Source organism: Opisthorchis viverrini, assembly GCF_000715545.1.
Source record: "Opisthorchis viverrini unplaced genomic scaffold opera_v5_2, whole genome shotgun sequence".
NCBI classification, from domain to species: domain Eukaryota; kingdom Metazoa; phylum Platyhelminthes; class Trematoda; order Opisthorchiida; family Opisthorchiidae; genus Opisthorchis; species Opisthorchis viverrini.
Window position 1 is genome coordinate 1,727,202 of NW_008751658.1, and position 13,642 is coordinate 1,740,843.

At 43.2% G+C, this 13,642-nt stretch overlaps 1 protein-coding gene across 1 annotated transcript; it reads right to left on the reverse strand.

The window, feature by feature from the left end:
* Positions 1 to 939: 939 nt before the first annotated feature.
* T265_12477 (hypothetical protein) lies at positions 940 to 13,225 on the reverse strand (the record flags this gene model as incomplete). Its single annotated transcript, XM_009164001.1, has 7 exons — positions 940 to 1,363; positions 3,353 to 3,886; positions 5,317 to 5,362; positions 6,672 to 6,801; positions 8,514 to 8,724; positions 12,880 to 12,933; positions 12,972 to 13,225. Coding segments are annotated over 7 exons (1,653 nt in total), but the record flags the coding sequence as incomplete, so codon positions are not given.
* Between the last annotated feature and the right edge of the window lie 417 nt (positions 13,226 to 13,642).

Consider the following 13,642-nt stretch of genomic DNA (forward strand, 5'->3'; position numbering starts at 1 on the left):
GACGCTATACGAAGGGAGCATCTCCGTAGAAATTTTTTTTATTTATTTGAGCGAATTACTACCGGTTTCGGAAAAGGCTGGAATCCAACCTCTTTCTGTGGAAAACAGGGCACCTAGACAAAATCTTACCACACAGCTGAGTATGACATAACTGTTTCAATCAACAACCCTCGGACGGTCACCGGATCTCTGGGATTATGTAAAGAGGATGGCCTAAGAATCAACGCTCTCTGGCATCGAAACATTAAAAAATTAAGTTACAGACGTATTGTTCCACCAATTTTGTTGTTTCATGAATGACGGTTGGAGATAGTATCAATCATTTGGAAATATTTATGAAAACCTTCTGTAATCTAGCAGACTTAATAAGACAAATCTGTAATTTTCCTTAGTCCTCATGAACTCGAAGTCTGTGGAGCGCATTCTATCCGAGGTGTTTAACGTTTTGCGCCTTACACTGTAGTTTTCTCATCGTACTTCCATCCAGTTTACCCAAATGATCAGTTAGCTTCCCAGAAGTTTTCCAACTGAATCGCTGCAAGGCGCTGATGCAATCCGACCAGATGCATTATCACGAACACTGAGGTAAATTTGAATGACCTTTGCGACTCCGTTTACCGCACAATATGTATTCGCCTCATACAAGTCGTAGATTGTGCCAGCGTGTATAGCACGCAACTTCTAGCTGCAGTCGACCGCAGTCGTCAACTTCCTAAATCACAGAAACACACTATATTCATTACACACCCAAAATCAAACTTAAAAAACAGTTTGGTGGCAAAGGTTCCAAAAGTGACCTAGTTTTTTACGGCTGTTTTTCAGACACATTGTCAAGCAGTCTAGTTTGAACAGATCAACTTATTGACTGAGTGCTGAATCTTCCTGATCAAAACGGATCTCGACAGAATTCTTCAAAAATAAACAATGTGAAACTTACTCTTCGGACACCTTCCGTTCTCTAATCACCACCTGTTCCCTGACTGGTGTTTCTGTTACTGCATGATAAACCATTGACATTTTTCTCCGTAAGCCTTGCATTTCCCCAGAAACCTCCTCTAACCGTTCTTCGGCCGCTTGATGACGTCTTCCTAACTCCGCTCGAACCTCGGCATAACGATCCTGCATGGCCTTCAATTCATTCCTTACTTCATTCAGTTCGGCGCGAGCAGCAGCCAGTTCTGCATTCTCTCTGCCTTTGGCGTTGGCCAACATTAGCTCAACATTTTCACGTAGAGTTCTCATTTCGTCTTCCTTTGCCTCCAAAGCAGTTTTCCACAATTCTTTGGCTGCTTCTAGCTCGTCTCTGGCAGCTCTGGCCTCTTCTGAACGCCGTATCAACTCCTCTTCAAGACCCTCGAGCCTCCTATAGAGACCAGTTAGATATTTTGGGGAATGATTTATTCACATTTACCCTGAGAATGAAGGAGGCTTTTGTGCTCCTAAAGGTAGCACTACAATGATTGTGTATGAAAGTGTTCCGCATCAGTTTTCCGCTTGTTATTTGCGCAAGACTCCTAGAGGGAAATGTTGTATATATATGTTGACTTCTACCATATACCGTAACAGTTTGTCCTTCAAGCATATGAACTTTGCATGCAAAAGGAGGATAGATAAAGAAATATTGCAATCTTGTTTTGGCCTGTTACTCTAGTTATACTGCTTGCATCACAACTGCTGATGACCTACTTTCAGGTCGCCTTTTAAACATATTATTTCGTTACAGAAAGTTAGTTGGTGTATCAGGGTCCGGACATGCCCCCATTTACCCTGTTTGGAGTGAATCTCCATCTTTAAGGATTGCTTCACATGAGCTATTCACTTTCCATCAGATCAGGACGAACTGATGTGGAGATTCGCAAGTTTCCTGTGGACTGAAAAGTTCTGCACCTGCTGAGTAATCCCAACAGTTTAGCATGAGAAACGTTGAAGGGGTAGAGCCTCAAGTCCGTGCAATTGGGTCTTCTAGGGGGCCTTCTAGGTACATGATGGTGGCGGAAATATGACTGACAGCCCTTGTTGATGATGAAGAGTGCCACGCCAGCGGAATTTACTAATGGTGTCATTTAGAGACACCTAACTGATCGGTCATTTTCATTGTCATAGCTGAGCAGGGTGCCAGAAATGCAGCTGAATTTATTTCACACACACACACATGATCATCGTTCGTTGGCTCTTCTCTGGAACGAGGCGTAAGTCCAAAAGCAAATGCAGTGGATAGCAAATTATCCTTCAATAGGAGAATATAATTTTGGAATTCGGCAGCTAGAGGCTGTCAACAATGCTGGCCACAGAATACAAAGCATACTGTGAGCAGTTGTCATCTTTAGGTTTCACTACTACTGAAATTCTCGGGGGACCACAAAATGTGTAGTGTCATCGAGCTCCATAACCTGATGTATACGTCGTTCAGGTAGAAAGCTACGATGGTCGGACATGTGAACAATACGTGAGAGAAGCAGTTATGCTGGAAAAATCTCCAACCAAACCAGTGGGATGAGCAAAAAACGAATGACTGCAACACCTGGGTTAACGGCATCCTCATCCATAGCACGTTGGAACATGTGGCAACGAAAGGATCCCAGAACGCTCTCCTTCAGAAGTAGCTTAGCCCTTCAAGTATTTAAGAGAAGTATATTCGTATCTGTTGAAGCTGTGTTCCATGAAGCAAATCACCATGCCTTCTCCCAAAGTTGTCCGAACAAAGTTTGCATGATGAATACAAACTGCTACTGCTGACCCAGCCACACACGGACGATGTTTCCTCGATTGGTAACAAAACTTTTCCAGTTCTGCGGACAAACGGAGAGCCGGCTGTTTGCCATTTCAAGTATTTATGAAGCATGTAGGCGTACAAAGTCTTTTTCATTTCTGTGTCCGCGGCACTTTTCCAAAGATAAGAAGTCAATTTTTTTGAAATTACCCGGTAGGAACCTAGAAGTGTCCCAATAGACGAACCTGCACTATAGTACACTAAACTATACCGTACCGTACTGTGCCATATAATATACCGCAGTAAAGTACATTACACTACACTATATTACACCAATGCCATATCATACCATTACAGACTCGTGGGTTTCCTGAGAGCTTAGATCAGTTTGCCGTACCTCCAGTCGGCATCAGTCAACGTATCTTATTCTTGTGTGCGGTTTAGTCTCCTTTCTGATGCTGACTATCGTATTATCCAGAATATCCTACGAAAAGTTATTGTCGCCGGAACCACTAGAGTAATGATTGTTCCATACTGCAAAATATCTGACACAATCAGCTGAAATAAGGTGTAATCCAGAGTATTCGGTGGACAGCGTTAAGTGGTATACACAATGAATTGGGCTGAGCTCACATGACCTACCTTTGTTGTTCATTTTTTTCGGCCAATTCTCGTTCATGTTCTTCTGCCTCACGGCGTCGACGTTCCTCCGCTTCAGCTCGCATTTCCAATAGACGACGACACTGCTCGTTCTCTAGCCGCCACAAAATATCACGTTGCTGCTCGATAGCGTAAGAAATGCTTTCCAAAGCCGCATCTCCACTATGCAATGCGGGAGAGCTCATGCTCATGGGACGCCCGCTAAGGGGTGCTCGAGTTAAAAACTCAAAATCGGTCGTAGAGGTCGGGCTATACATTTCATTCGTTGGATCAATTAGCAATTGTATTGGATGTTGCAGCCTGTGCTGAGGTTTTTGTCCGTCTTCCTCTGTTAGTGGAGGGAGGGATGGGGTCATAGTTTGATCGCGATCTTGATGTGAGTCTGACATGGGAATTGCTGGTCGAGGTTTCAACGCGTTGAACGCTGGCGGGGATAGAAACCTTACTTTGTCCTCCGCTTCCTCACTTTTCTGTCCACTACGTTTTGATTGAGACTTTTGGACCACTTGAGGTGAGCTGAATTGAGACGAGGTGGGCTTCTAATAGTACCAGGAGGCGAAAGTGAATAGAATGCATATCACATCTAACCATCAATAGTAATTGGGAAACGTCCCACTGTAACTGAGCTGCTGCAGCAGGAAGTTTAAAAAATCGCAGTATTTTTGTGAGGACACCAACAAAAGTTTTTTAATTAGAACACTGCAGATTCAAATGGGTTGCTTTACGGTCAGTACAATGGTTCAAATCACCTTTCGCATCTAAATGAAACTCGCCAGCTCCGCAGCAGTTTGGTGAAACAATCTTTAAATCTAAGGGCCTATTGGCAGAGCAGTCATATGCTGAAGGCATCAAGTTCCAGTAGAAAAACATACTGTTCATGTCAAATAGCACAACGCTTTCTCTGCCTTTATTCGCTTCTCCAATGGCCCTTTGTCCCTGAAAGTTCCGTCCTTTTGTCGGAGGCTGCTATTTCAGCCAACGCGGGTGGCGCCTCTGGACGCTTGCGTATAGTAGGGATCTATCTTTTCTTACTGATCCCATCCGAAAATACCAACTGCCTTTCTCCTACATTACTCTCACTTTACTGAGGCACATGAATTAAAGTACGTTGTTGTGAACTTCAGTGAGAGTTTGTGTGGAGGAAATATATTGTCAAATGGTCTATACATGGTGCTGACTGCGACAGTAAACTCAACAAAGTCGGCGGCTACCCGCACTGATACCAGATTAGTCCGTGACGCTACCTATCACGGAGTCCTAAATGATGGGTCAACCGATCAAAACTACCGTGAGGGTCACCAGGTAGTCAAAGAAACTGACAGATGACTTGCGTGAACATGCTCACCTGTTCAGACTAAATCATTCAGATGCCTTCAGCGTACATTGGCGAAATAGTGCTAACGCCTGCTGCACGTGTCATGTGTCCAGGTTTCGAATAGGCGGTATGCACTACTGATAAACTGTGCTAATAATGGAACTCAAATCCAGTACTTTCCAGCTCCGGCGTGGGCCGGTAGGAATAATTTGCCGGGGACAGGTGTTTAGGTATGGACATTGTGAACACAAATTCAACAGATCCGTCATCTTTTTGCAGCTTTATTTCCTGTGTGACGCCAACAAGGAAGATCTATGGGGCGTATCTTAGGTATCTCCCTTTAATTAGTCTACCTTGTCCTCCAATCTATGTAAACTAATCCAAGCACCCACATCAGCCACAATAAGAGTTGGTTTATAGGTATGTAATTAACTGGCTTAACTTTGGTGGATAAATTGTAATCCGCTGGAGAGACCGCAAGAGTGTCCAAGTCTCAGGGGAGACAACCTTCACTTGGTCATTTTTAGTCTCTAAGTTTCAGTTAGCTTGTCCCCCAGGTAATCGAACACCAAAACATATAACTGTATGTAAAATACTGAGTACAATTTGAAAATTCAACTGTAAAGCTCACCTGCCCTCTTTTGTCTTATCGGTTGTTTTCTGCTCGTGGCTTTTAGCTGCAAGCCAGAAGACAACACCGGTTTGTTAGCATTCTGACCATACCCAGGTAGATGAGCAACAATGAAACAAAATATCCGCTCTTCGGTAAACTATCTTTCACCTAATGGACAAGAATGAAAGGGAAGAACCAAATTGCCCAACTCAGTGGACAAGCCAACGGCCAGAACCAAATATGCTGTTTATTCTCCATGAACATTTAATTGATTATTTTCAGGGCTTGTCGACTTGCGCCGACTTCAAAAAAAAGATCCTATACATCAGTTCACAGAATCTGGTAGGTTATGTTATTTGAGAAACATAGCTGTCTTTTCCAGAATGTGACAAGTTATTGTCCATACTGGGGATTATCAGACAGTAACCCTACGGGATTCTAGTAATGACTGTGCACACACCACACACACAACCGAAGAAACGTCTGCTGGTGATTAGAGTCCAACACACCAATAGTACATAACCCCCTCGGTGTGAATTCGCCTTGCAGGTACCCAAAGGTATAAAAATTGGCATTTGAATAATCCCATCTTTATGCTTCAGGTCATCCAATACGTAGAAGCGCACTCACCTTTCGTTTAGCCCTGGTGTGTGGCTCAGAAAACAAATGTGGTTCCAGAATGGAATGTACTGCTCATGAGGCTGCCGGAAGCTCTTCGGCATCTCGCGACGAATCTCTTGAGGCTCATTAGGTGGATGCAGTCCTCGAGTTCACGTCAGCTCTATTTCCTACTTGAACCCGAGTTGAATACGATTCGCAAAATACACCCATTTACGCATTATTTTTCTTTCAGCAATATAGACGATAGAAGTAGCTGGACTCACTTGACTCTTCGAATAAAAAAACCAAATTGGTGTGTAAATGAGGGTATTTCACGAAATTTTCTCCCAATTGTCGATGTGACAGAATTTGTGGAATTAGGTTACAACCAGAGTGGTTTTCAGCTGGGTGAATTTTGAAATTTCAAGATGAACGGAAGTTAAATGCTCGCATTCTTAATCCTTTACGATTTTTGGTGATAAATCCTTTTTGTCCTATTTTCAGAATGGCCTAAATTTGTCTTGCTCATTTTGCCTCAGAAATAAGAGCACACCAGTCTTATAATTTTGAGTCGGGTAACATCGAACTGCAGAATGACGCTGATTGGTGGGCTGATGGATGGATAGATGCGCAGGACGAGAAGGATTAGGATGGTTTGATTACACAATTGGCCCTGTTTGTGCTGATAAGCCGATTAAATGTTACTCAGCAGTCGGTAGACAAATAATTGTTAACAAACGATTCCCACGCTGTGAATGTCAGTATCGAATTACCATCTCCTTGAGGCTCCTTGACTTTTGCTTGTTCCTTAGTGTTGAGCTGTTGAGGTGTCTCCAACCAGCCTTTGTCTTCCAGGGTTTCCAGCGCTTTTTTGTCGAGCACATATAATTCAGGAAACTCACTCTGAAAAGTTGAAAAATTTTATTGGTTTAGTTCATTGTTTATGAAATAAAGGAGCATTGTTATACTGACCATATTTTCGACGACCTATTCTTCGCTGCAATGTATCTGATAATAAATGACTTCTAATTGAGAGTCTGAGTGCCTTTTGCCTCCAAAAAAGATCATGGCCCGATGCAACGGTCAGTTAGTCAATCAGTCACGATCAAGAATACGCGAGGCAACGTCCTCTTCACCTAACTTTACGTCGGCCATGCTTCTGAAAGGACACTTGCCTGTCCTATGGCAGACATTTGAACTCCCATGGTCAGCTATATGTCCTTTTTCAAGAATCTAAATTTTGTGAGCAAAGATCCTCACGCTTTTCTGGTTAGTGAGCTGCACTATTCAGTAGCGTCCACCTCCAAAAATCAAGAAAATATTAACACTACTCAGCTTCACTCATCGCAAAGGAAAGTGCCCCAAACCGTTGAGTAGACGTTAGCTGTTGGGTGTGCTTCTTGTTTCAGCCGGCTGCTATTTCAGTGGTACAACTGACTGCCGATCAGCAGTTTAAATGTCGCGTCTTAGAAAGTATCTCGCCTTGTACATCGTCCACAGATTAATAGCCTGAAAATTCTACCAGAGTATCGCCCAACCAATCCTTCTTGGTCCATCTGCAATTGTTGAGCCTCCATCGGGGCTAGTAGCTATTCGGGCGATATGAGTAAACTGTTCCCCTGTGGTTCAACTGTGTGAATGGGGCAACGGCTGATGAGACCAGGAATCATATCTCAAGTTAAATTTGCCAGATCTGAAAACCAGCCAGCAAGCTTACAATCCGGATGGTGGCAGCCTACAGCTGTTAGTCAGACTCCTCCTCTTCATCTGTGATAAGGACGAAAGATCTTTCCTTGCTAAGGCTGTCGGGATCCGGCTATTCCATTGCCCCATCTATCAGCTTCATAGCCGATTGACTTTTGACTTTAGGCTCTTACGCCCCTCTGAATCTTTCCATTAACGTTCGGCATGTTTCTGTGGGCGCATTACATGAAATAACTCAGAATGACCATACATAGGATCAGATAACTACTTCATTTATGGAAGACCACTGAGCCCTCCGCAGAGCACAATTCCCGTCAATTTCTCCTCGTCTTTGTAAAGTCACATTATCTTTTTCCTTCAGTGATCAACAAATCCCATTTCCGATTTTGGTCAAGTAAGGCTTTATGCATCTCAAAGTAAATAAATACGCACTTTTGTTGATCGTTTGGCCATTTCTGGGTGATAAATCACTTAACACGGAGTTTTCAGGGATTATGTTTAGAGAAATACAACTCAAGTTTTGCTTGTATATTTGTCATAGGGCAGCCGTTTAGACGATTCGCCAGTAGTACTGAACAAAAAAATAGAAGATTCCCTAGTGTGAAGTGGAATGTTTTTACCACCGTGAGTAATAATTCTGAGTTCATAGACCCAACCAGAAATTAAAGGTAGAATACGAAAATCCTAAAGGTGTAGACACTAATTGATTATAACGTTCACCGTCTACTTTAGCTATACAGAATTATTCCGTGTTGGTGAATAAATGGAGAGAAAGTAAACAGCACGGGTGAACATAAAATGGACACCACAAAGAGGTCGAATTGGGCCTAAACAGTGGCCGTTCCCGGGTCTGGTGGGAATACCGGATCAGCACTGCTGAAGTGCGTCGAATGGTATTCGGAATAATTAACTCGCCCTCGATAACTGAACTGATCACACTCCACAGGTTGCATTGGCTTGGCCACGTGCTCCGTATGCCAGTCGACCGACTTCCTCGAAGGGTTCTTTTCGCACAACCAAGTGAAGGGCAGAAACGAGCCAGAGGTGGTCAAACAATGACTTGTTAGCGAAGTATAAAAGCCATCACCAACAATGTCAACTGCGCTATTTATTGCCGTTTTCCTGGATTGGGACCCCGAGACGGGCCACATCAATGAATAGAGACATTGTCAGACATGGCCCAGTCGTGCCCTCAATGGCGCTCGTGCATCCAAGCTATTGCCTTTAATTCATAGCTTCCTACCCAAAACCCTCACATGACAGTCCACTGGCAGTGCTGTATTGACGCCCCAATTTATCAGCTCCCGCCTCCAATGCGCAGCTACATACCTCACCTCCCTAAATCATCGGTGAACGAAATTGTGGCAGCTACAACCCCTGTACGACAAGTGCGGCGGTTCTTACAGCTGACAATGATGATGTCGATGATGACACCGTACTCCCCAAGAACGATCTCTGCGTTCCAAGTGCTGGAAATGAAGATGACTCACTAATATATCTAATGATTAACACACTGTTTGTAGACCGCTGTTTCATCCCACTCAAGAGCAAGTGTCGGAGCAAGGGGATTTAAGATAACACATTTGGTACACTACGCGTCTCCTCCAGCTTTTCAATGGTCGTAAGTTGACCAGATCAGGTCAGCGTGATTATGACGTCAGTCCCATTCATTGGCACCGCCCGCATCATTGACCAACTGAGTGATGAGTTCGAGCACAATAAGTAAGGGGGCTATTGTACTAAAGTATATAGTTTGGGGATGTTTCGATCACTGTGGAATCTCTGGACAGGAAATACAAACCGATTTTCCGGAGCGGTGGATGTAAAACAATCGAAGTGGGTAAGTGGAAGTGCGTACTTCCACTCACAGTGTGCTGACAGTATCACCTCGACTTGTGACGAAACGCTTACAACCAAACTGTCCAAAACTAAAGGAGGATATACACCATGAAATGTTAAACTTTCTTTTACTACCTTCACTTGCAAACGCAGAATCTGTCAAGGCAGCCAAGCTGTATACTTCATGTTCCTCATCAGCCATACCCTATTTAGGGAGTTAACTTCGAGAGCTTATTCAGAGCTATCTTGGAGATAGCTGAACCAGAAGTGTTCAGCCGTCCTCAACAGCTCCCTCTAAGCTGTCGAGCAGCGAGCTCAGGTATCCAAGTGACAGATAAAAGAACATCAACAACCTCACGAAAGTTTATTTCAACTCGCTCCAATCGGAAATCTTGTCATTTGGCAAAAAATTGGAGACATCACCAAGACGGATGCAGTTTGATTACACGTATGGTCAGTTGAGAATCCAAAGATTGGGCTGCTGGTTCAGCGCCACCGTTTAGAATTTCACCATGCTATTTATCCGCTACAGTAAATCATCAAGGGTGCTTGAAACCTGAGCTTTTTAAAGCGGCCAAAGCATTGCGGGAAATAAAACATCTGCTCTTCCTCTACAGGGTTAGGTAAGGAAGTCCCAACCAGAGACGGGTGCCTAGAATGGGTGAATCACATCCTCACATATTTCGACAAATACACTCGTTTGTATATCATTTTGGTTTTGACGGAAGATTTGCCTAAAACCTAGCTAAATCTTTCGTGTATCGTGCTCTTAAACATGAGACGGCCTGGTGCGATACATCCAGTTGCTTGAAATCATCATAAACGAGAGTCGGTTGGGTTTCGGATGAGTTTGCCGTCAAAAACAAAGTGATGTACAAATGAGTGTATTTGTTGAGTTCCATCGATCTGGGTTAAGGCAGAACATAAAGTCGGGGGAAACTCGGGGAATGCACCTAAATGATGAGCCCCAAGTAGGGCGAAACTGATCGGGGGTTGTTGAAGGGCTTTCAGCAACCTTATGACTAGCCTAGTACGACTCCCACAGAAAGTTCAAAAGTGACAGCCTTTGGATGAAAAACCACCACTAAAGCAGTTTTAGAGCTTTGTAGTTAAATCTCAGAAACAGACTACCGGTTTGCGAAGTTCAAAGTAGATAACTTCAGGTGCGCGCAGTAACCTTAAAATGCACGAAGACAGTGCCCATTTAGCATCAGTTATATGCGCGAACAACACAGTCTATCGAAAGGCACACATTGGTTGACGAAACTTTTGAAAATGGCGAGCAAAATGTACTTTTCCTTTATTTATGGGCTTGCTTCAAGCCAAATAGTCACGATTGTATTGTGGTAAGTTATTGAGAGTTAATCTCCCATGGGCCATCTCTATACATCAGTTGTATTGTCCATCAATTTGGCTGTAACATCAGTGTACCCGCCCATGAGACTACCCGTTTTAGCCATAATCCCAATGATTACATTAATCAACTGGCTGTGTTTGATTTGCATACGTGGTTTCTGTTCCAGGAAAGCACACTCAAGCGGCCTGGTGGTATTACTATAAGCATTCCTTTAGGCCCAACACCGGACGTATCTTCATAGAAATGGCTGGACATACGAGTTTTGTTGAAATTTCAATGTTTCTGTTTTGTAAACGTTTCGCTGGTGATTTTTTGGTATTACCAACATGGAACATTTTCACTCACTTCGAAACAACCCCGTTTTCACTTATGGTGACCCACGCTGACATGTGTGAATTGGATCGCAGTTTATAATCTTGGGGTATCTGTTTTCAGACTGACCTATCATGTCGAACAAAGCAGGTAGACATCGATGCACAATAGGCAATGTCACGTAGGGTTTACGTTGAGAGATATGTGTAAACACCTGTACACCGTGCATGCGCTGTGAACTCGGATAGTGAACAGCCACCAGCATGACCAACTGGTGGCTTATAATTGTCAATTCAAGGAAGTCAATCTGAACGTTTCAACCCAATAATGAATGCAAAGGAGGAGCCGCACCCTAGACATACCAATATGGCTAGCCAGTGTTATTCGTTATTCATCTGGGTCTGTACAGCAATGGAATCTATGTAGGCCTGACGCTACGAATTGTCTGCTGTGTTAGTACGGATCCTTTGCCAATGGGTGCGCGAGAGTCTCACAAGTGAAATACCATAACTTACCGGCAGACGTGTCGATAGTATCCTACACAGTTCACTCTGCCACAGGAGCCATGTATATCCGTTTCGTGGGTTCAATTTGAGTAGGTTACTCTTACGTCCATCTGGTAATCGCCTTATTCTTCAGCGCGGGGAGACTACGTGGCTTGGATAAACCTTTGAATATGCTGTCAACAACTGATTATCCAGAGCGCTCCTTTAACCTATAACAGGCTTCACTCACTCAAACAACGGGAAAGATGTCACTTGAAAAATGTTGAAACCTACAGAGAGTTCCTCGCTTCCTAAATTTTTAGTGAATCTGCCAATCGCTTAATGAACCTATCTGATAAAAGATAATTGTTCAATCCGAAAGCTACCACGTGGAAAATGATTAAACTGGCGGGCCAGACATGCCAAGCGAAACGTAATGCAAGGCAAAGCCGTCAGTCCTGCATCACTGGTAGCTAAACACGCTGGACAAAGAGCGCCAAATCGAGTCCATGAACCCCCATTGTGTCTCGCCGTGTAGTACAAGTTCCAAGGATTTTCGGCGATTAGCGAACCTCTGTTGGTAAAATAGCATCAGCCCAGACCATACGCACAAAACCAATTGAGACACGTGATTTTGTTTTTTGGAATTGATCGGGCCATCTGTAGATCCAATATCGCATTTGACTGAAGATAATAAGGTGGTTACTAAACTGATAGAATTCCTATATTCCATTTACTGTCTTGTTTTCCTACCAGCTATAGTTTATCGTCGCACGTGACTGCCACCGTAATGCTAGACTGGGGTGAGTGGGCTATCTAAACGCAATTATGCTTGGAAGAGTCACGTAGTCTTTTCGATCCATATTGCTGTGCAACTAGAAATGGGATTTCTGATGCGCATCAGCGTGCTTCCGCTTAGTTCTAAGACCTGGTAAAAGGTATAATTCCCATAGAAAATAAGTAACACGTTTGAATTTTGCAAGCTGTAATAATTTAGCCGTTGTCTAGGGCTTGTACGCTTAAAAACTCTTGGAAACGTTTGTGCGATTCCTCGTTGAAACCTACATGACTTTCACGTGCTTTTCGAAAGAATGGTTTTCTGTGAAAATTCATGAAAACGTCAGCACTTAATGATCTAATTGTTGTTTTGAAGTCACTTTTAAAAATCGGTATTAACCCAGAATAATCAACTTTTTGTGAACAGTATTTATTCATCCTGCTCATCACCATCATCATAAATTCTTACACTCAAATAGACAATAATCTGACAAAGGGAGAACTTACCACTGGAGGGACAAAGTGTTTCGTGAAAAATAAGTGTTCTTGTTTGGATCTGATCTGGAGAACGAATTATCTGCAGGAATACAAAGGAATACCCTACCCGCCCGATTGAATGACCCACGCTTTTACAGAAAAGGTAGTCTTTCGGAAGAAACTGTGGGCCAAGCTGATCTTTTATTAAACCACGCAATCGATCGAGTGTCAAATCCGGTTTAGTTCGAATAATTCCGGCTGACACAGTCTGTTTGATAAGTTGCGGAAATGCGGTGTATAAACTCGGCTCCCATAAGTTGGGGGGCACAACATAGACATGAAGCTCCACTTCCGAGGCTTGTTGTTGCATTTTCATTAGTTCGAGTACATTGTAGAAGCCACTGCGAATTCAGTGTGCATGAATTTTGTTGCCACTGACTTCATATTCGATCTTGTTGTTTGGACCAACCATCTGACTTCATTTGCGCTCTATATGCACTTTACTTAGTAAACCGTGTACTTGCAAGACGAACTCAATAAATCAGGCAATGGATAGGCAGACAGATAGACGGACAGACAGATGAAGGCCGAAACAATACTCAAACTAACAATCGAAGGTCATTCTAGATAACCTACTGGAAAAAATTATGGCCATATCTTGTCCCACCTAAGTACGGACGGATTTCTTTTCCAAATAGATTGCTCAACTTTTGAAACGTGATACCCTAACCCTTACAGTAGACCTAGTTGCATTCATTTCGCTCTCAGAGTTTCAGTGATCAACAATAGATGC